The 22,474-nt window shown below is 36.8% G+C and overlaps 1 protein-coding gene across 5 annotated transcripts in view; it reads left to right on the forward strand.

Moving 5' to 3' along the window:
- Rad51c (RAD51 paralog C) overlaps positions 1-22,474 on the forward strand; it is a 33,357-nt gene continuing 10,883 nt past the window's right edge. For 2 of the 5 annotated variants that reach the window (XM_076870450.1, XM_076870451.1), the window contains exons 1-6: positions 1-174; positions 777-1,035; positions 1,599-1,765; positions 4,520-4,653; positions 12,028-12,159; positions 21,784-21,850. In XM_076870450.1, coding sequence (XP_076726565.1) covers positions 57-174; positions 777-1,035; positions 1,599-1,765; positions 4,520-4,653; positions 12,028-12,159; positions 21,784-21,850 — 877 coding nt within the window. In that variant the 5' untranslated portion in view covers positions 1-56. Of the gene's footprint in view, positions 175-776; positions 1,041-1,598; positions 1,766-4,519; positions 4,654-12,027; positions 12,160-21,783; positions 21,851-22,474 lie in introns of those variants that run through there. The other 3 variants (XM_076870452.1, XM_076870453.1, XM_076870454.1) reach the window with 3 other exon arrangements.

Below are 22,474 nucleotides of genomic sequence, written 5' to 3' on the forward strand. Positions count from 1 at the left end.
ACTTAGTTTCAGGGGTGGGATCTGCGCTGTAGTGTACGTAGACGTTCCGCTTTGAAATGCAGCGGGATTTGTTGAGTTTCCCGCTCTCTCCTGCAGTACGGATGAAGCTGGTGTCTGCAGGTTTCCAGAATGCTGAGGAACTCCTGGAGGTGAAACCCTCCGAACTCAGCAAAGGTAAGGACTGCTGACGGCAAGCTTAGGTACGTGGTCCGCTCTCGCCCCCGCCATCTCAGTCTCCTTTCTCCTGTTCTCCTATTCCAGTTCAGTCTCTGTCTGCGTGTTGCCTCCCGCGGCCTCGTTTAAAAAGTGAAAGAATTCCTCGAGGCCACTTGAAATTCGTCCGAAGGGGCCCAGGATGTAGCTCAGTAATCGTGGGACAGCAACACACACATACACACGCTCACACGCACACACGCACAATAAACCAAAACAAAGAACAGTTGTTCACTGGATGGCTGGGAAAACCGTGTTTGTGAACAACCCCCCCCCCCCCCACACACACACACACACTGGGGATTGAACTCTGGTTGGTGCTCTACCATTGAGCCACACCTCGGTCAGCCCTTTTGAGACAGCCTCATTAAGTTGCCGAGGCTGGCCTTGAACTTGGTGCCCCTCGTTTCAGCCTCCCATGTGGCTGGGATTACAGGCGTGTGCCACTGCACCTGACTTTACTATCACTCATGTTATCTAAAAAAATTGATGAAGACAACCCATAATTGTGTTTGTTTTTTAAATCTCTAAAATCAGTGGTCTATTTGTTATTTTACTTTCAGAAGTTGGAATATCTAAAGAGGAGGCTTTAGAAACTCTGCAGATTATAAGAAGAGAGTGTCTCACAAATAAACCAAAATATGGTGGTGCGCCAGAGTCAGGCAGGAAGTGTACAGCACTGGAACTTCTCGAGCAGGAGCAAACCCAGGGCTTCATTATTACCTTCTGTTCTGCACTAGATAATATTCTTGGCGGTGGAGTACCCTTAATGAAAACAACGGAAATTTGTGGTGCACCAGGTGTTGGAAAAACACAATTATGGTAAAGTAAGATGTTCCCCTTTAAGGGCAGGCTTAATAACATTTTATGTAAGCAGTAGAGTGTGGTGTGCTGTGTTTACAGTCAAGAAACTATAAAAGGTGTGCTCTTAATTTTGTATATGTGTGTGTGCATAGAACAAAACCCAGTTTACCATTTATATTACTTCAGTACCATATCTTGATAGATTGAAACAATTATTTTAGTATCAAAAATGTTTCCTTTGCAATATGATGTGGTCACTAGGCAGTCTTCTGTTATTAATTCACTCCTGAGAATATATTGGAAAGTGAAATGTTTGAAAATGGATTTTTGCATAAGATAGGTTTCTATTTCCAGAAGCCTAGAAAGCACTGAAAATTTCTTAATCTTGGTTTTATAGGCACAGTCTTCCCCTAATCCTAGCATCAGTTGATTCACAATCATCTGGTCCACAGAGAGTCAGCCATCTCTTTTGCTTGGGGAGTGTATTTGCATTTATAAAACTTTAGTGGTACCTAACTGGTCATTATCTGGAGTTCGAAAAACACTGCAGTAAATGATCATGATAACTTATTTCTTGACAGTATGCAGTTGGCAGTCGATGTGCAGATACCAGAATGTTTTGGAGGAGTGGCAGGTGAAGCAGTTTTTATTGATACAGAGGGAAGCTTTATGGTTGACAGAGTGGTAGACCTAGCTACTGCCTGCATTCAGCATCTTCATCTTATAGCAGGAACACACATGGAAGAAGGTAAGTTAACAAATGACCCTCTTTCTTTTCGTGTAACAAAGGTTGTTTGCATTTGCGCCCATCTCAGAAATCAGCAAGAGACCATTCTGAATGTGAAGCTTAATGGTTTAACAGTGTATTAATCTCAAATGCTCTTTCATCTGTTACAAACACTATAGCTGGAACTGGCTTTTTCTTCCCTTCTATGGACCTCATTGTAGTAACTCTGGGGCAAACCAATGCATGTATTTCAGTATATGACTTCAAAACATCATATTCCAACTGGCCAGATGTAAACTAATGTGGACATCATATTATGAGTGAATGTTATTAGGTGCGTTCAGTATATGTTGACTTCCACACTGGTTTTCCAATAACCAAATGCTTTGAAATCTACATCTAGAAGTGTTCAGAATGTTAAGCTGATTGACCTTTGGGGGCTTTGAATAGTATATAATTTACTTTATAACTGCATTAATTGTATCATTTAAGAATTTGGGAGGCTTTTAGGGAGTATTTATTAGATTAAAAAGGATTTTTTAAAAAGATAGTTTATATTCAAGTTCTTGTCCTTTCAGTTACTTTTTTTTTAATTGTTCTTTTTACATATATATGACAGTAGATTACATTTTGACATTATACATACATGGATTATAACTTATTCTAATTAGGATCCCATTCTTATCTCTTTTTTTAAAATATTTTTTAAGTTGTCAATGGACTTTATATATATATGGTGCTGAGAATCGAACCCAGTGCCTCAAACATGCTAGGCAAGCGCTCTATCACTGAGCCACAACTCCAGTCCCCATTCTTATCTTTTTAATTATTTTATAAAAGCAAGTGGGTAGTTTGACTATTTTCTTTTGCTTTATTTTTATCTTCATCTTATTTATTTATTTATTTATTTTTGTAAGTGTGGTACTGGGTATTGAATCTACGGCCTTGCACATCCTGGGAAAATGCTCTTCCACTGAGCAATATCCGAAGTCCTTTATTTTTGTTTATTTACTATTTCTGTTTGTTTGTAGGACTGGGGATTGAAGCTAGGGGCACTCTACCACTTAGCCACATACCCAGCACTTTGTCTTTTTTATTTATTAATTTTTAAATTTTTATTTATTTTTGGTACTGGGACTCGAACTCAGGGCACTCAACCACTGAGCCACATACCCAGCCCTATTTTGTATTTTGTTTAGAGATAGGGTCTCATTGAATTGCTTAGCACCTTGTTGTTGTTGAAGCTGGCTTTGAACTTGAGCTCCTTTTGCCTCAGCCTCCCTAGCCGCTGGGATTATAGACATGCACCACTGTACTTGGCTTGTATTTTTTGAGACAGATGTCCTTAAGTTGCCCAGGCTGACCTTAATTTTATACACCTGCCTCAGCCTCCCAAATAGGTGGAATTACAGGCATTTGCAGTCCTTATATTTTTCTCGAGAAGCTTAAGAAAGTGATGCTTTTCATAAGATGCTTGTACTTCCATTGAGCAAGTATAATTAGCTGTATATTTTCATTTTCATGTAGGTACTAAGTGTCTTAATTAATCACCATTAACATCTACTAAAAGATATTGTACACTGGCCGAACATGTCACCCCCAAATATGCCATTTTGGCAAAAGGTTTATTTTGAGCTGAAGGCAATTGAGAAAAAATATAAAGGAAAGCTTTCTACCTTGTCCGTATTTTCATAAAAACAACGCAAATGTGCTAAGGTGTTTTCTCTCCCCTCTCTGCCAAGGAAAGACAAAATAATCACCAGAGACAATTTTAGACTCTGTCAGCATGGAGGAATCAGCCAACAGAGGAATCTAAGTAACAAACTTCATTAGCTAGTCTTTTTATTTTTTTTAAATTTTAAAAATATTTTTAGGTGTAGATAGACACAGTACCTTTATTTTGTTTATTTAGGTTTTTTTTTTTTTTTTTTTAATGTGATGCTGGGGATCAAACCCAGTGCCTCACGCATGCTAGGCAAGCGCTCTACCACTGAGCCCCAGTCCAGCCCTTCATTAGGTAGTCTTTATCTTCCATTAATTTCCCATATATTTGCCTTCCTACAATTTGCTGGCTCTAGAGACTCAAGGTCCTTTTCCTTTGTCTTTTCACTTCTCTAAGAATTTATTGTTCCTTTGGTAAAATGAGCCAAAATTCTAATCAAGTTTTTGAGATACTAATCTTTGGACTCCCATTTGTTATATATGTGATGCATATGTTATTAAATTTTTGTTTTTCTATTGTTAAACTGTCTTTGTCAGTCTAGTTTATTTCAGCCAGAGAACTTGGGAAAGTAGTAGGAAAAAACACTTTTTCCAGCCAGATGTGCTGGTGTATTCCTATATTACCAGCATCTTGTTAGGCTGAGGCAAGAGGATTGCAAGTTTTTTGAGGTCAGCCTACACAACTTAGCAGGTGCATCTCAAAATAAAAAATATAAAGGACTAAGGATGTAATTCAGTGGTAGAATGTTCCTGGGTTCAATCCCCAGTAAAGTCCCCTCCCACACACAAAGGTATTATTTTCCTACAATCATCAACATATCCATACAGAGTAAAACTTAGTAAGATGGGGCTGGGGATGTGGCTCAGGCGGTGGCGTGCTTGCCTGGCATGCGTGCGGCCCGGGTTCGATCCTCAGCACCACATACAAACGGAGATGTTGTGTCTGCCGAAAACTAAAAAATAAATATTGAAATTCCCCCTCTCTCTCTCTCTTTAAAAAAAAAAAAAAAAAAAAAAAACAACTTAGTAAGATGCTGTTTTGTTTTTCTTCAGAACACCAAAGAGCTTTGAAGGACTTCACTCTTGAAAATATTCTTTCCCATATTTACTATTTTCGTTGTCATGATTATACAGAACTACTGGCACAAGTTTATCTTCTTCCAGATTTCCTTTCAGGTCATTCAAAGGTATGAGTCAAACAACTGAAATATAATTAACTAAATATCTTTGGATGTGTTTGATAAGCATGAAAAATAACTATGAAGTATGGTAGCATAAAATTAAAGTCAAAGCCAAAAAAGAATCTCTCTTCTTTCCCTGTCCTACAATATATTTATATACATTTGTGTTTATTTTGTATATACGTATATACAAATTTCAGTTTCAAAACTACTTATGTATATGTGTGTGTATATATACAGTAGTTTTGAAGTTTAAATAATTTTATTTATTTATTTATTTATTTTAAAAATAATTTTAAAATTGAAATATCAAGGGACTGTAAAGTTGAGTTTATTTCTTGGTTCTTGTGATCTACATATCTTTTCTTTTGCCATTATTACAATGCTCGTTTTGTTTAGTTAGCAGTGTTGGGATGGAACCCAGGGCCTTATACATGTTAGACAAGTGTTCTACCACTGAGCTACACCCCAGCCCTACTTCTTACTTTCCAATTTGGATGCTTATATTTATTTTTTATTTTGCTTTATTGCTCTAGCTAGACTTCCAGTGTAATCTTGACTAACTGATGAAAATGAACATTCTTGTCTTATTACTGATCTTGGGGAAAAGTTTTCATTTCAGCATTAAGTAACTTAATCTTCATTATTCACAGATTCCACCCACCGGCCCCCTACTGGAGATTGAACCCAGGGACATTCTACCATTGAGTTATAGCCCCAACTCTTTTCTTTTTATTTATTTATTTTTTTAAAGTTGTAGATGGACCTAATGTCTTTATTTATTTACTAACTTTATGTGGTGCTGAGGATTGAACCCAGTGCCTCATACATGTGAGGCAAACACTCTCCAACTCTTTTTTATTTATTTTGAGAAGGTTTCACTGAGTTGCCCAGGCTGGGCTTGAATTTGTGATTCTTCTGCCTCAACCTCCCAAGTTGCTGGATTTATAGGCGTGTATGTACCCCATACTGACAAAGTATATAAATGTAAATTTGCTTGGTTGCTAAGATTTATTTGTAACCCCCAAATCAATACTAACAATGCTTTATAATCATTTGTAGATATGTTAGTTTAAGCTCCCATAATAAAAATGCTATAGATTGGATGGCTTAACAACAAATTTTTATTTTCTTACAGTTGTGGAGGCTAGAAATCCAACATAAAGGTTCAGGATGATTTGCTTGCTGGCAAAATCATTCTTCCTGGCTCACAGTCACCTCATGTGGTGGGGGGAGAAAGAGGGAGGGAGGGAGGGAGGGAGAGAGAGAGAGAGAGAGACTGACTGTGAGTGAGAGGGAAGGGGAAAGAGAGACAGCATGAGAGTGAGTGAGAGTGCATGTGTTGTTGTCTCTACTTACAAGGACACTAATCCTGAAGGATCAAGGCCCCAACTTTATGACCCTCATTTAACATTTAACCTTACTTACTTACGTAGAAGTCTATTTTTCAAATACAGTTATGTTATATGTTAAGGGTTCAACATGAATTTTAGGGGGACATAGTTCAGGCCTTAGCCTCTGTCCCTGGCCCTCCCCAAATTCAAATTCTTCTTACATGCAAAACACATCTATTAGATCACAATTACCTCAAAAGATTTATCTGGTTCCAGTATAAATTCTAAAGTCTAATTTAAAGTCTCATCTAAATGTGTTGGTAGACTCAAGTTAGAGTTCACCCTGAGGTAGAATTCCTCTCTAGCTGTGAGCCTGTGAAAACAGAAGAGTTATGTGCTTCTAAAATAAGTGGTAGGACAGGCATCAGGTAGATATTTGCATTCCAGTACTGAGGATTGAACCCAGGGGCACTTTATCACTGATCTATACTACACCCCAGTCCTTTTTTTTTTTTTTTTAATTTTGAGACGGGATCTTGCTAAGTTGCTAAGGATGTCCTCAAACTGTGGTCCTCCTGCCTCAGCCTCCAGAATCGCTGCCTGGCTAGTACTGGTTCTTCTTTGCTTACCAATTCCTCTTTCAATTCATCCTCTGTTGCTGTAGGCTTCAAAGAGGAACCAAGCCACTTCCTTTAACACTTTTAGAAATCTCAGCTAAATAGCCAGTTTTCTTCTCTCTCACTTTTTATCTTCCACAAAACACTAGACTACAGCAACTAAGTTCTTTGCCACTTTATAACAAAGGATCACCTTTCCTCCAATTTCGAATTACATGTTCCTCATTTCTATGACCTCACCAGAATCACCCTGGCCCCTTTTTGTTTTCTTCTTTAGGTACTGGGGATTAAACCTAGGGACATTTTACCATTGAGCCACATCCCCAGTCCTTTTTATTTTTTTATTTTGAAACAGGGCCTCACTATGTTGCCGAGGCTGGCTTTGAACTTGCGATCCTGCTGCCTCAGTCTCCCAAGTTGCTGGTATTACGGGTGTAAGCCACTGTGTCCTGCTCAGTATTATCCATATTATTTGTGTGTGTGTGTGTGTGTATATAAAATGTCCACATATCTGGCAAGCATCTCAAAACTCTTCCAGTTTGTACTCATTACTCTGTTCCAAAGCCACTTCTACATTTTCAGGTATTTGTGACAGTAGTACCTCAGTTCCTGATACTATAATGTGTTTTAGTCAGCTCTGGTTGTCATAATAAAAATATCATAGATTTGAATGATTTAAAAACAGAAATTTCTCACAGTTCTGAAGACTAGAAGTTCAAGATCAAGGTTATGGCTGATTTAGTTTCTTGGCTTGTAGATGCACCTTTTTGCTGTGTCCTCAGTTGGGAGAAGGGAGTGAGCTTTCTGGTGAGCTTTCTGTGTATGTGTTGGGGGGGAGGGGGTTACTTGGGATTGAACCCAGGGGTGTTCTACCACTGAGCTATCTCCCAGTTTTTTTATTCTAATTTTGAGATAAAATCTCTCTAAATTTCTGAAGCTGGCTTCAAATGAGATTCCCTCCTGCTTCAGCTTCACCACAGATTACAGGCATGCATCACTGAACCCAGTATCTAGTGTCTCTTCTTAAAGTCACTAATCTTGTCAAATCAGTATATATCTTATGATCTCATTTAACCTTAATTATTTCTTTTGAGGCCCTTTCTCTAAATACAGACACTTTGGGGGGTAGAGTTTCAACCTGTGAATATTGGGGGGAACAATTCATTTCATAGTTGCAGACATTTATATCATGCGAAAAACTGATTTTCCTTCTAACACATTCCTAGCTGAGGTTGAAGAAGATGCTTCACCTTCTTGTTTTAGCTCTCATACTGTAAACATGAGTATCTTTTTTGTGTGTTCTGTTTGTTTTAATTTTTTAGTTGTAGTTGGCCACAATACCTTTATATATATATATATATATATATATATATATATATATATATAATTTATTTTTAAAAATTTATTTTTTAGTTTTAGGTGGACACAATATCTTTATTTTACATTTATGTGGTGCTGAGGATTGAACCCAGTGCCTCGTGCATGCTAGGCGAGCACTCTACCACTGAGCCACGACCCCAGCCCAATTTTATTTATTTATTTTTATGTGGTGCTGAAGATTGAACCCAGGGCTAGATGAGTGCTCTACCTCTGAGCCACAACCCCAGCCCATTGTGTGTTCTTTTTAATGCTGCATTTTTTTCTTTTTGTTGGTGATTTAAATGTTTAAAATGTCCCTCAGGTGTAATGCTTAACTGCTGGATAGTGTTTCTAAGCACAGGAAGGTTGTATTATGCCTAATGGAGAAAATACATGTGTTAGATAAGTTGTTGGGGGGTTTTTTGGTACAGGGGATTGAACTCGGAGGCACTCGATTACTGAGCCACATCCTCAGCCCTATTTTGTATGTTATGTAGAGACAGGATCTCATTGAGTTGCTTAGCACCACACCATTGCTGAGGCTGGCTCTGAACTCGAGATTCTCCTGTCTTAGCCTCCTGAGCTGCTGGGATTATAGCTGTGTACCACTGCACCTGGCTAGATAAGTTTTATTCCTGGGTAAATTATTATGCTGTTGGTTGTAAGTCAATATTAATAAACCAACATATGATAAATGTTTTAAACAGGAATACACATAAATAAGGTTATGTAGCCTGGTATGGTGGTGTGTATAATCCCAGCTACTTGAAAAGCTGAGATAGAAGTGGAGGAACACAATTTGGAGGCAGCCTGGACAATTTAGCAAGACCCTGTCTCAAAGTAAAAAGCAAAAAGGGCTGGGGATATAGCTCAGAGTAGGATAGAATATGCCTGGGTTCAGTCCTCAGTATGGGGGGGAAAAAAAAGGGTGGAGTGTATACATTAATCAATTGATGAAAAATGTAACCAGAAGTTCATTGGAATGTAACCCTTTATTTTCCTTGGGAACAATAATTCGTTATTCACTGTTGATAATAGTTTATAGAATATATAGAACTACAAATTATAAGAGTCAACTTTGAAATCACCTATTTTTTTTTTTAATTGTTTGTTTTTGAAGGTACTAGGGATTGAGACATGGGGCACTCTATTGCTCAGCTACTTACCCAACCCTTTTTATTTTTTATTTTGAGACAGGTTCTAACTAAATTGTCAGGCTAGCCTCAAACTTGCAGTTCTCCTTCCTCAGTCTCCCAAGTCACTGGCATTAGGCAGGTGCCACCACATATGCTTTCATTTTTATATTCTTATACTTTTACCAGTTACAGAACTCTTGGTTGATTTTTATTTTTATTTTTTTGTCAGTTCAATTATATTATCCAATCACCTGGCTTTGAGAATCACTGAATAAATATAGAAGACTAGGGGTACTAGAGGTTGAACCAAGAGCCTTTTGCATGCTAGGCAAGTATTCTACCAGTGAGCTACACTCCCAGCCCTTTTTAAAGGTCTCATTTAATTGCTTAAACTAGACTTGAATTTTAGATTCTTCTGCTTCACCCTAGACAGTAGCTGGGATTATAGGCATGTACCACTATGCATGACTTTTTGATAAATTCCTCTTACTCTTCATTGGTCTGCTGGTAAATATTTATTTTTATTTATTCATTTACATTTCACCACTTCAAAAGGAAAGGCCCTTCCCATTTCTTAATTGTTCCCTATTCTTCTCTCCTAAGCCCCTACAACTATCAGTTAGTGTTCTGTTTCTGTAGATTTACCTATTCTGGATATTTCATATAATAAATATATGACCTGTATGTCTGGCTTTTCCACATAGCATGTTTTTAGAGTCCATCTGCATTGTAGCATGTGTCAGAATTTTATTCCTGTTTAATAATATTCCATTGTATGTATATAGTATAATATATTTATCCTTTAATTAGTTGATAGATATTTGGATTATTTATTTTCTTTTGGCAGTGCTGCTATGAGCATGTATTTATAAATATTTGTTATAGTACCATTTTTCAGATTTCTTTGGGTATGTCTAGGAGTAGAATTGCTGAATCATATGGTAATCTTGTGTTTCAACTTTTTTGGGACCCACCAAAAAAATTTTTTTTTAAACAATGGATGAATCACTTTATGTTCCCACTAACAATGTATGGGGGTTTTGTTGATTTTAATTTTTCTAAACTTGTATTCATATCCAAACTATGCCATGATTTGGAAAATCAAGCTACCCATAGCCACTTGACTATGTTTAATAGTCTGTTGAATAGTCAAGTGATACAAGAAGTTGACTATGTCATTAATGAACAAATACTGTTGTAAAAATGAATGCTGGGGGCTGAGGTTGTAGCTCACTGGTAGAGCGCTTTCCTTGAATGTATGAGGCACTGGGATTGATTCTCAGCACCACATATAAATAAAAAATAAAGTTCCATCAACACGAAAATGAATAAAATAAAATTTTAAAAAATGAATGTTGGTTACATTTTTGCTTAAGTTAAATAACTATACGTAAAAATAAAACAATAAAATTGGCTAAGTTTCATTTTGTTTTGCTGAATTGACTTTTTTCTCCTTTCTGGATAGTAGACACTAAACCCAGGGGTACTATATCACCAGCTCTTTTTAATTTTTATTTATTTATTTATTTTTTCAGTTGTTGATAGACCTTTATTTTATTTGTTTATATGCAGTGCTGAGAATTGAACCCAGTGCCTTACACATGCCAGGCAAGTACACTACTGCTGAGCCACAGCCCCAGCACACCCTTTTTTATTTTTATTTTAAAAAATTATTTATTTTTGGTACTGGAGATTGAATCCAGGGACGCTGAGCCACATCCCCAGCCCTTTATTTTTTATTTTGAGATAGGGTCTCACTAAGTTGCTTTAGGACCTTGCTAAATTGCTTAGGCTGACCTCAGACTTGTGATCCTCCTGCCTCAGTCACTTAAGCCCCTGGGATTACAGATGCATGCCACTGTTTATTTGGCTGAATATTTCCTAGATTTTTGGTGAAATTCACAATGTAATGGCTACAGATACAACACATTTTAAAATTCTGATTTGGACATTTTCTACCTCACATTATTAAGTGGACTTTTTATAGATAATAAAATAAGCTCAGATCTGTGGCTAATTTGTTAGCTGATTTCCATGGAGAAAATATTGCCATTATAGATGATTTCAAGCTATTGACTTGATGGCATTGATCATGGAGGTGGAAGAAGAGACAACATTCATTAGCCTGTCTTTTATTGTATTTCCCCTGTAAAGGACTATAGGTATGGGTCACCATGCCTGCATCTGCTGAAGAGGGTTTTTCGTTTGTTTTGTTTATAATATAACAGGAACCTTGAAAATAAAATTGTTATGTTTAATTGGGCGGTGTGTGTGGGGGGTGTCCTCAGTGGTAGAATGTGTGTTTAGAGTGCACAAGGTCCTGGGTTTGACTCCAAACACCAAGATATGTACATATGTGCATAAAATTGGTATATTTAATGGAGAAATTTGTTTAGCTTTTTTTTTTTTTTTTTTTTCCCCATGATGCTGGGCATTGAACCCAGGCTTCATGCATAGTAGGCAAGTGTTCTACTACTGAGCTGTACCTCCAGTTCTTTACCAAGAATTTAAATATGGCCTGGGTTTGTAGCTCAGTAGTAGAGCACTTGCCCTGCATGTGTGAGGTACTGGGTTCAATCCTTAGCACCACATAAAAATAAATAAAATAAAGATATTGTGTCCACCTACAACTAAAAAAAAATGTGCTTTATCAGTTTAAAATACCTCTATAAAAAGCTGTGTATACTGGCAAGTTATATGAAAATTGTTATTATTTCTTTTTTTTTGAGTTAAATTGTCAAAATAAGGGTGCCTTTTAATTTTTGGTAATTACTTCAGAAAACATTGTATAAATAGATTTATAAATTTCCAAATGAAAGCCTTTCTTTGAGGAGTTAGAAAAAAAGCCCTTGATTTTAAAGTATTTTTTGTAATGAATTATGCTTTTTGGATGCCATTTTTTATTATTTTTAATATCATTATCTCTTTCTTTAGGTTCGATTAGTGATAGTAGACGGCATTGCTTTTCCTTTTCGCCATGACATTGATGACCTCTCCCTTCGAACTCGATTACTAAATGGCCTTGCCCAGCAAATGATCAGCCTTGCAAATAATCACAGATTAGCTGTAAGTATTACTGGTCAAGAGAGTTTCTTTAATAAAGTCAAGACTGTATACAATATTAATGTCTACAAATACCAAGGTAGATTTTGCCTTACTCTAAAAAGGAAAAAATACGTACATGCAGGGTTTTTTTGGTTTTGTTTTGGTACTGAGGATTGAACCCAGAGGTATTTTACCAGTGAACCACATTTTCCAGCCTTTTAAAAATTTTTTATCTTGAGATAGGGTCTCACTAAATTGCTCAGGGCTGGCCTCAAACTTTTGATCGTCCTCCTTCAGCTTCCTGAGGTGCTGGGTTATTACAGGTGGATTACACCACCACACCCAGTGGACACAGTTTTGAAGGTTGTTTTATTTTGGTTTGATTTATAAAAAGAATTAGTACTAGTCATAAGTGTTTTGTATCTGTTTTCCAGCAAAATAACAAGCATAATCAATGTAATTTTTAAAAAACAAACTTTGATAAATAAATGCCACCTTTGGTAATTGTATTTTGTCTTTATCTAAATATATATTTTATGTTTATAACGTCCTCATTTTTATTTAGTAAGTATTTCATCATTTCATAGTAAAAAAATGATAGACTCATGGATTGGAAAAAATTATAATGTAAACAACCTAGTGTATTAAGGTAGAGCCAACTCTTTGAGATTTGAATGTGAAAAGAGAGGTAAATATAAGCTCAGAAATAAAGAGATAAAAAAGTAAGCTTTTTTTTTTTTTTTGATATCACACAAAATACCAGACCAGCTTTGAGTTTACAATCCTGCCTCAGTCTCCTGTAATTCCTAGCTGGAATTACAGGCACACACCTCATGTGGCTTTTTTATTTTTTTAAACTTTAAACCACCTGTTTACCATTACTTTCCACTCTGCTACCCAATCTTACCACTGACAAACATACTTTTATTAGGAGGAAGATGGAAGATCAAACTGTTTTACTTAATTTTTTTTTGTTTTTACCCTGATTAGAGTCTTTAAACACATCTTTGCAATACATTATAAGTTAATAAAGAATTATCTCTATAAAATTTAAAACATACATATTTTCTTTGAGTTTCAGATTTTTTGCCATATTCTGAGAAGGATAGCTTCTATGTTTGAATTAATTTTTGCCATTAATTTAGCCTTGTTAATACCTGAATCAGTGAAGAATCCCCAGTAGAGGGCACTCAAGACTAACGGGTTGCATAGTTTTTTTAAGTTTATTTATTTATTTTCCTCAGACTAGATTTCACTGTGTTACCCAGATTGGACTTGAACTTGAGATCCTCCTGCCTCAGCCTGCTGAGTAGCTGGGATTACATGGGTGTTTCACTGCACTTAACTAGGTTTTTGTTTTAACATTAATAGCTATATCTTTTTTTTTTTCTTTTTCTTTCTGTGGTCCTGCAAATGGAACCCAGGCTTCATACATGATATGCAAACTTTCTGTTATTGGGCTATGTCCCCAGCCCTTTTTATATTTTATTTTGAGACAGATTCTTTTTAAGTGTGGTCTCAAACTTGGAATCTTCCTGACTCAGCCTCCCTAGTGGCTGGGAGTACAGGCACATGCTACTGCATCTGGCTTCAAATCAATTTTTCTTATTTTGGGCAGGGGTACTAGGAATCAAACCCAGGATGCTCTATCTCTACCCCTTCTTTAAATTTTAATTTTGAGACAGGGTCTTGCTCAGTTGCTGAGGTTGATCTAGAACTTGGAATCCTCCTCCCTCAGCCTCCTGATTTGCTGGATTTATAGGTGTGTGCCCCATGCCCAACTAGAATAAATTTCTTAATGTGAAAGTATTAAACCAAAGGAATCTTTTTTTTCCCCTCCCTATAGGACTAGGAATTGAACCCAGGTGTACTTTACCACTGAGCTATACCCGTAGCCTGTTTTTTTTATTTATTTTTATTTTTTTTAAACAGAATCTAACTATGTTGCTTAGGGTTTTGCAGAGCTGATGAGGCTGGCCTCAAACTTGCAACCTTCTTCTCAGCCTCCCTAGTAGCTGAGATTTCAGGTGTGTGCCACCACACCTGGCAAAGGATTCTGTTTTTAAGCATTTTGCTTGAGCATTTTCTTTCATACTATTAAATTACTCTCAGAAAGCATGTTCCAAAATATGCTCTCTTTTAGCAATGAATGGAAATTCTTGTTTTCCCACATCTTTCTCACCCTTTGGTATTACCAGTCTTTTAACTCTTTTCCAAAATGAAATGAGGACAGGGTCTTGCTGAGTTGCTTGGGGCCTTGTTAAATTGCTGAGGCTGTCTTTGAACTTGCAATTCTCCTGTCTTGGCCTCCCTGGCCACTGGGATTACAGGCCTATGCCACCAAGCCTGACTAGGAAAGTCCTTTTAAAAATGTATTTCTAGGGCTGGGATTGTAGCTTAGTGGTAGAGTACTTGTCTAGCATGTGTGATGCACTAGGTTCAATCCTCAGCACCACAGAAAAATAAATAAATAAAATCAAGATATTGTGTCCATCTACAACTAAAAAAAAAAAATGTATTTCTAGCCAGGCTTGGTGGTGTATGCCTATAATCCCAGCAGTTTGGGAGGCTAAGGCAGAAGTATTGTGAGTTCAGCAAAAGTATGGTGCTAAGCCACTCAAGGAGATCCTGTCTCTAAATAAAATACAAAATAGGGGTGGAGATGTGGCTCAGTGGATGAGTGCCCCTGAGTTCAATCCCCAGTACCCACCCTCAAAAAAATAAATGTATTTCTTTAGTTATTAGCCAAAAATTTTATAACTGCTTTAATAAGGTGTAATTCACATATCACTCACCCTTTTAAAGTAAGTAATTCGATGTTTTGGGCAAATTCAGGAAGTCATGGAAAAATCACCACTGTCTAATTTTAGGACATTTCTAGTCACTCCCCAAAAGAAATCTCTGCTCCACAATGACCCTTCAGACTATTAAAAATGTCTATGCCTTTATTTTCTTCTCTAAGATCTCATGGAAATTTCTTCTGTTGCAAACCTGATGTCATATACAGGGAAAGTAATTCCATAAAATATAGTTCCAAATTTAAAAACAAAAACCATTCTGCCCTCCCCATAGACCCTAGCAACCACTCATCTGCTTTGTCTCTTTGATTTTGTCTCTTTTGGATGTTTCATATAAATAGAATCATATAATATATGACCTCTTTTGTGTGGCTTCTTTCACTTAGCATAATGTTCTCAATACTCACCTATGTTGAACTGGGGATATAGCTTAGTGGTGGAATGCTTGCCTGACATATTAAAAAAAAACACATAGATTCATCCATGTTTTAGCATATATAATCCTTTTATTATTTTATTTTATTTTATTGATATTAGTGCTTGAACCCAAAGGTGCTTTACCACTGAGCCACATCCCCAGCCTATTTTTCTTTCTTTCTTTTTTTTTTTTTAATACTGGGGATTGAACTCAGGGGCAATTTACTACTGAGCTACTTCCCCAGCCCTTTTTATTTTTTATTTTGAGACAGGGTCTTGCTTAGTTGTTTAGAGCCTTGCTCCTTTGCTGAGGCTGGCATTTAACTTCTATCATCCTGTCTCAGCCTCTGAAGCCATTGGGATTACAAGCATGTACCCCATGCACAGCTTTTACTTTTTATTTTGAGACAGAGTTTAACCATGCCACTTGGGACTTTGCTAAGTTGCTGAGTCTAGCCTCAAATCTATAATCCTCCTGCCTCAGCCTCCCAAGTCACTGGGATTATGGGCAGGTACCACCATGCCCTCAATATCCGTTTAATGACTAAATAGTTTTGCATTTTCTGAATATGCCACATTTTGTTTATCATCAGTTGAAGGACATTTGGATAGTGAAAGTTTTGTTTTGTGAATTTAACCTTTATTTTATTTATTTGTTTTCATGTGGTGTTGATGATTGACTTTAGTGCCTCACATGTGCTTTACCACAATCCCAGCCTCGTGAAAGTATTTTTAAAGCTCTGAAGTTTATAATTTCAAAATGATTGTTAATTTTACTGTTTTAAAGGCTTATTTATGAGAACCTTGGAGTAATCACATGGTCATTTGTATCATGTTGAGTCCAATATTTTTGTAGAAATAGTGTAATTATTTTGAAAAGATTTGCTAATAATTCAAAATTGAATTTTAGGATGTTGGACAGCTGGTTCATTTTCTTGAATATATGTAATGGATAAGCTAAATACTAGGAACCAGTTCTGGTTAAAAATAAAACTTTTGAAAAGATAGAAATTTGCAATCTAGACCTTTGAGTTCTTGAAATATGGCTAATGCTACTGAGGAACTTCATTTCTAGTTTTAATTTAACTTTTAAAAAGCTACGTGTGACTAATGGCTATGGATCTGGTCATCATATCTAAATAAAAAGTGTGGGCATAAGCAAATATTCTAGATGCTAAAACTTAAGCAGAATGTACAGTAAGATGTATTACTCAGCATTTTGGGGAAGCTGGTTAGTCATACACTTAAGTTAATAACCAATTTAAATTCCTGCCTAGCTTGGTCTAAGATGCCTGGTATGAGGCAACGAATGAGGAAAGTACTATGGCACTTAAGGAGTGAATAATTTTAAAAAGTCATGTAATTCATTTGGTATCTGATTGAGATTAAAATGAACTACAGAGTTATTTGTAGCTAAACAAAAATTTTAGTTATGTTGCCATTATCATATAAACAGCCAAACAGCCCTTTCTTTTTTAAAAAATCATTTTATTATTATTATTATTATTTAGAAATCTTTTTTTTTAACCTTAACTTTATTTTTATGTGGTGCTGAGGATCAAACCCAGCGCTGAGGATTGAACCCAGCACCTTGCACATGCTAAGCGAGTGCTCTATCGTTGAGCCACAGCCTCAGCCCCTTGTTGTTTATTTTTTGTGTGGTGATGGGTATTGAACCTAGGACCTTATGCATGCTAGGCAAGTGCTTTACCACTGAACTATCTCCCCAGCCCAGACAGCCTTTTCTTGAGAGCTTGTTTGGAGGTTCTAGCAGGGGAACAAGCTACTCATATACCCTTGACTGAAGAAAAGTCCTCCTCTATCAGGGAAGATCTCCCTCTTGGACCGAGCATGCAGCTCTGGGAGGGATGCATAGGGAGCGGTGAGGGAGGAAGGGATACCCTTCTAGCCATCCAAGTCAGCTGAATCAACCCTGGTGATGAATGGGTACCAAATTTTATAGCCAGATATCGTCCTCACATCCTGAACAGCATTTTCTTTCTTTCTTTCAAACGATTTTTTTTTTTTAAGTAGGCAACTTATATTGTTTTTCAGAGATATCTTTTTTCTTTAAGAGTTTCAGCTTGCAAAAGTAACTGTCTTCTTTCTGGAGGGATTTTTAGTAATGGAAGAATATTTAAAATAACCATTTGGGTTGGGCCCGGTGGCACATGCTTGTAATCCCAGTGATTAGGGAGGCTGAGGCAAGAGGATCATGAGTTCAAAGCCAGCCTCAGCAACTTAGAGAGGCCCTAAGCAACTGTTTCTAAATAAAATACAAAAAAGGGGCTGGGGATGTGGCTCAGTGGTTGAGTGATTCTGGGTTCAATTCCCAGTACAAAAAAAAATTATATATATATATGAACAATAATAAATGCTGGAGAGGATGTAGAGAAAAAGGAACACTTTTACACTGTTGGAGGGATTGTGAATTAGTACAACCACTATGGGAATCAGTATCAATGTTCCTGAAAACACTAGGTGTGGAACCAGCATATGACCCAGATATTCCACTCTTCAGTATTTTTTATTTTTATTTATTAATTTTTTTTAGTTGTTGATTGACCTTTATTTATTTACTTATATGTGGTGCTGAGGATCGAACCCAGTGCCTGCACGTGCTAAGTGAGTGCTCTACTGCTGAGCCACAACCCCAGCCCTCCACTCCTCAGTATTTATCCTAAAGAATTAAAGTCAGGATACTGTAGCAATGGATCCTTACCCATGTTTGTAGCAGCACAATTAACATTAGCCAAACTATGGAATCAGTCTAGAGGTCCATCAACAGATGAATGAACAAAGGAAAAAATGACATATGTACACAGAATAGTTTATTCAGCCATAAAGAAAAATGAAATTATGTCATTTTTAGGAAAATGGATGGAACTTGAGACTGTCGTGTTAAGTGAAATAAGTCAAACTCAGAAGCTCAAAAGTCCTATGTTTTCTCTCATTTGTGGAAATAAGAGAGGGAAAAGGAAAAGATAGGTGCTAGGGTAATCACGTGAAAAGCAAAGGGAGATCAGTAGAGTAGGGGAAAAGGAGGGGGACCAGGGAAGAGGGAGAAGTGCTGGGGTGGGAATATTGGTCAGATTATATTGTTATCTTGTGTGCATGTACTAATATGTAACAATAAATCCCACCATCATGTACAACTATATGCACCAATAAAAAGTCTGGTGCAAAGAAAAACAAATTTTAAAAAGCATGGGGTGTGCGCTGGGGATGTAACTCAGTGATAGAGTGCCCTGGATTTAATCCCTAGTACCACCAAAAAATATAAAAGTTTACTTTTGGGGTTGTGTGGAGGGGTGGCTCATAGATTATGTGGAGAATGGTCAAGGCCTTGGGTTCAATCCCTAAAATTAAAAAATAAAGTGATTGTCAAAACATGGAATCTTTGGCTGGGACTGTAACTCAGTGGCAGAGCACTTGCTTGGCATGTGTGAAGCACTGGGTTCGATCCTCAGCACTACATAAAAATAAATAAATAAAGGTAATATGTCCATCTACAACTAAAAATTTTAAAATAAAAACATGGGGGCTGGGGATGTGGCTCAAGTGGTAGCGCGCTCACCTGGCATGCGTGCGGCCCGGGTTCGATCCTCAGCACCACATACAAAGATGTTGTGTCAGCCAAGAACTGAAAAATAAAAATATTTAAAAAATTCTCTCTCTCTTAAAAAAAAAAAAAAAAAAAAACATGGATTTTTTACCATAGGCCACTTTTTCATCCAAGAGAATTAGTAATATTTTCAGCTTTGAAGGCTATCTCTGAATATAGCAACAACTGGTTATTACTAACAAAGTATTATAGTTTTAATTAAGAATTTGATCTGGTTACTGAGTTTTCCTACTTCTATTTGTATTATACTTTATGAATTTAGACCTCATATTTTTTTCTCACTTGTTTTTTTCTCTATAAAATGATAAACTTTAATGCCATATTTGTCTCCTTTCTAAACATAAAAACATTGAGGTTTTTATTCCTTTGAATAAAGATATTCTAGCCAGTCTCAGTGGTACACTCCTAAAATCCCAGTGGCTTGGGAGGCTGAGGCAGGAGGATTGCGAGTTCAAAGCCAGCTTCAGCAAAGTGCTAAGCAACTCAGTGAGACCCTGTTTCTAAATAAAATATAAAAAATAGGGCTAGGGATGTGGCTTAGTGGTCAAGTGCCCCTGAATTCAATCCTCAGTACAAAAGGAAAAACAAACAATAGATGGGCATGGTGGCATGCACCTGTAATCTGAGTTACTCGGGAGGTTGAGGCAGAAGGATTGAGAGTTCAAGGTCAACCTGGACAATTTAGGAGACTCTGCTCAAAAAAAAAAAAAAATGGTATTCTACAGAGGCAATAATGGTAAAGAACTCTGACTCAATCTTTTAAGCCTCCGATTTCTTATGTGTAAAACTGGAATAACAATCCAATTTAGCCACATGCAGTGGTGCCCCCTGTAATCCAAGAGACTCTGGAGGCTGAGGCAGTAGGATTGCAAGCTTAAGGCCAGTCTCAGCAATTCAGCAAAGCTCTAGATAACTTTGAGAGACCCTGTCTCGAAATAAAAAATTAAAGGGTCTGGGAATTCAGCTCAGTGATAAAGCTGCAAAAATACAGTACCAAAATAAAGTACCGAAAATACTATAAGTAAATAAATAAATAGTACCCCATTATAGAATAGTTGTAAAATTAGATAAGGGAATAAAAATAAATTGTATTTAAAAGTTTTTGGAATGTATTCAGTACTCAATAAATATTCATTACCACTATGATGTTGCTGCTGCTGTTCTGGTTATTTTACTGACTTACACAAAACTTGAATTTTTAAAAAATATTTTTTAGATGTTAATGAACCTTTATTTTATATATTTATTTGTGTGTGGTGCCTCGAATCGAACCCATGCTAGGCAAGTGCTCTACTACTGAGCTACAACCCCAGCCTAAAACTTTAAAAGTGAAGTTTTTCTAGTTCTCCAAGTTATGAAGCTTTTGTTCTTTGAGTCTTTATGTATTATTTGGTTTGGTTTATTTTATTCTAACATTTTTACAGAAAGAACTTCTCTGTTCTTATCAAGGTTAGGCAATTCACACTAGGCCACAGATGGTAAGGAACCTGCAGAGTTTTGCTCTAGAGTCCAACTTATGCCATCCAACCTTTCTACTGACGCCCCCCCCCCCCATTCTTACTTATTAAAAAGTTTTCTGATTGGGAGGCTTAGGCAGGAGGATTGTAAGTTTGATTGTCAGCATGGGCAACTTAGATTTTTGTCTCAAAATAATAAAAATAAAAAGGGCTGGGGATGTAGCTCAGTCCAGTCCCCAGTACTGAAAAAAAAAAATTTTCTCTGAATGTGTAGAGCATTGTGAACAAGGAAGAGGTACAGTTTTCTTTCCTGAGAGTAACACCAATTCTTGATGTTGCTTTGCTGCAACTGTTGCCTGCCATTAATGATCATTCTTTATTTTTTAGTGGGGAAGAAATTGAACCAAGAAGTGTTTAACCACTGAGCCACATCCCCAGCCCTTTTTTATATTTTATTTAGAGACAGGTCTCACTGAGTTGCTTAGGGCCTCACTAAGCTGCTGAGGCTGACTTTGAATTTGCAATCCTCCTTGCCTCAGCCTCTGCAGCCTCTGGGATTACGGGTGTGCACCACCACACCTGGCTCAATATACTCTTCTTTTGGGATCTACCAGCTCTGTTCAACAGCTATGATCTTTGTCAAGTTACGTACTTTTTCCTGCCTTAGTTTCTCCAGCTCTAAAACTAACAAGATTAATATTTGTATTTATATGTATAGCACCCAAAATGTTACTGGGTTTGTGGCAAGCCCTCAATAAATAGTAGCTAATACTGTGCTAGGTGTGGTGGAATACAGTTGTAGTCTCATCTGCTTGGGAGGCTGAAGCAGGAGGGTTGCAAGTTCCAGACTTGGCAGCTAGGCTTGGGGTGTAACTCAGTGGTAGAGCATGTGGGTAAGGCCTTGGGTTCCATCCTCTGTAAGGGGGGAAAAAAGTTTTTAGATAACTAATTTTTATGAGCGCACCTTTTTTTTTTTTTTTTGGTACTAAATATTTGAACCCAGGACACTTAACCACTAAGCAAAATCCCCAGCCTTTTTGTTTTTTATTTTGAGACAGGGTCTTGTTAAGTTGCTTAGGGCTTCCTTAAGTTGCTGAGGCTGGCATTGAATTTGTGATCCTCCTGCTTAAGCCTCCCCAGTCATTGGAATTACAGGCATGTGCCACCATATATGGCCTTATGGGTATATTTAAAGAAATTTATTGGAAATTTTTTTTAAATCTAAATATGTTTGTGTTTAACATTTTCTTTAGCAGTTATTGTATTTAGAAATCACAGGAGAGTGTACTTGATCATTTTGGGGAGAGACTCAGGTGAGTCTGACTTTCCCACATTTTTGCTTTTTTAGGTAATTTTAACCAATCAAATGACAACAAAGATTGATAAAAATCAGGCCTTGCTGGTTCCTGCATTAGGTAGGTAAATTAATGAGATGAGCATTTTTAATTTAACAATTTTTTCTGCCTTTTCATTTGATGTTTATTGAGTGCTATAAGGTCTATGAAAGCAGAGAGTGTTTATTTTGCTTATTGATAAATCTTAGCACCAAGCACAGTGTCCTTTCACTAATTTAACAGTTACTGAATATTTACTGTCAAGTGCCTGAAATACAAATATTCAAAAAATTACTGCTACTATCAAAACCTCACAGTGTTAGTTAAGAGAAAAGAGTAATCCATTTAATTACTTATCATATTACCATGAGTAGACTTATGACTCTGTTCCTAGCTTCAGCATGATTTTGTTAGAACAAAATGCCACAAGATGTATTTCCACTAAAATCTGTAAGAATATATATATATATTTTTTTGCCAGGCACAGTGATGCACATCTATCGTTTCAGCTACTTGGGGGACTGAGGGAGGCTCACTTGAGTCCAGGAGTTTGAGGGCAGCCTGGACAACATAGATCCCATCTTAAAAAAAAAAAAAAGAGGCTAATGATTTGTAGTATTTCCCTAGATTGGTAAAACTCTATTAATCTTAGCATGTGACTCACGTCCTAGGATTTTTAAATCCAAGTACATTCTTGTTATGTTA

Source organism: Callospermophilus lateralis, chromosome 11, assembly GCF_048772815.1.
Source record: "Callospermophilus lateralis isolate mCalLat2 chromosome 11, mCalLat2.hap1, whole genome shotgun sequence".
Lineage (NCBI taxonomy): Eukaryota > Metazoa > Chordata > Mammalia > Rodentia > Sciuridae > Callospermophilus > Callospermophilus lateralis.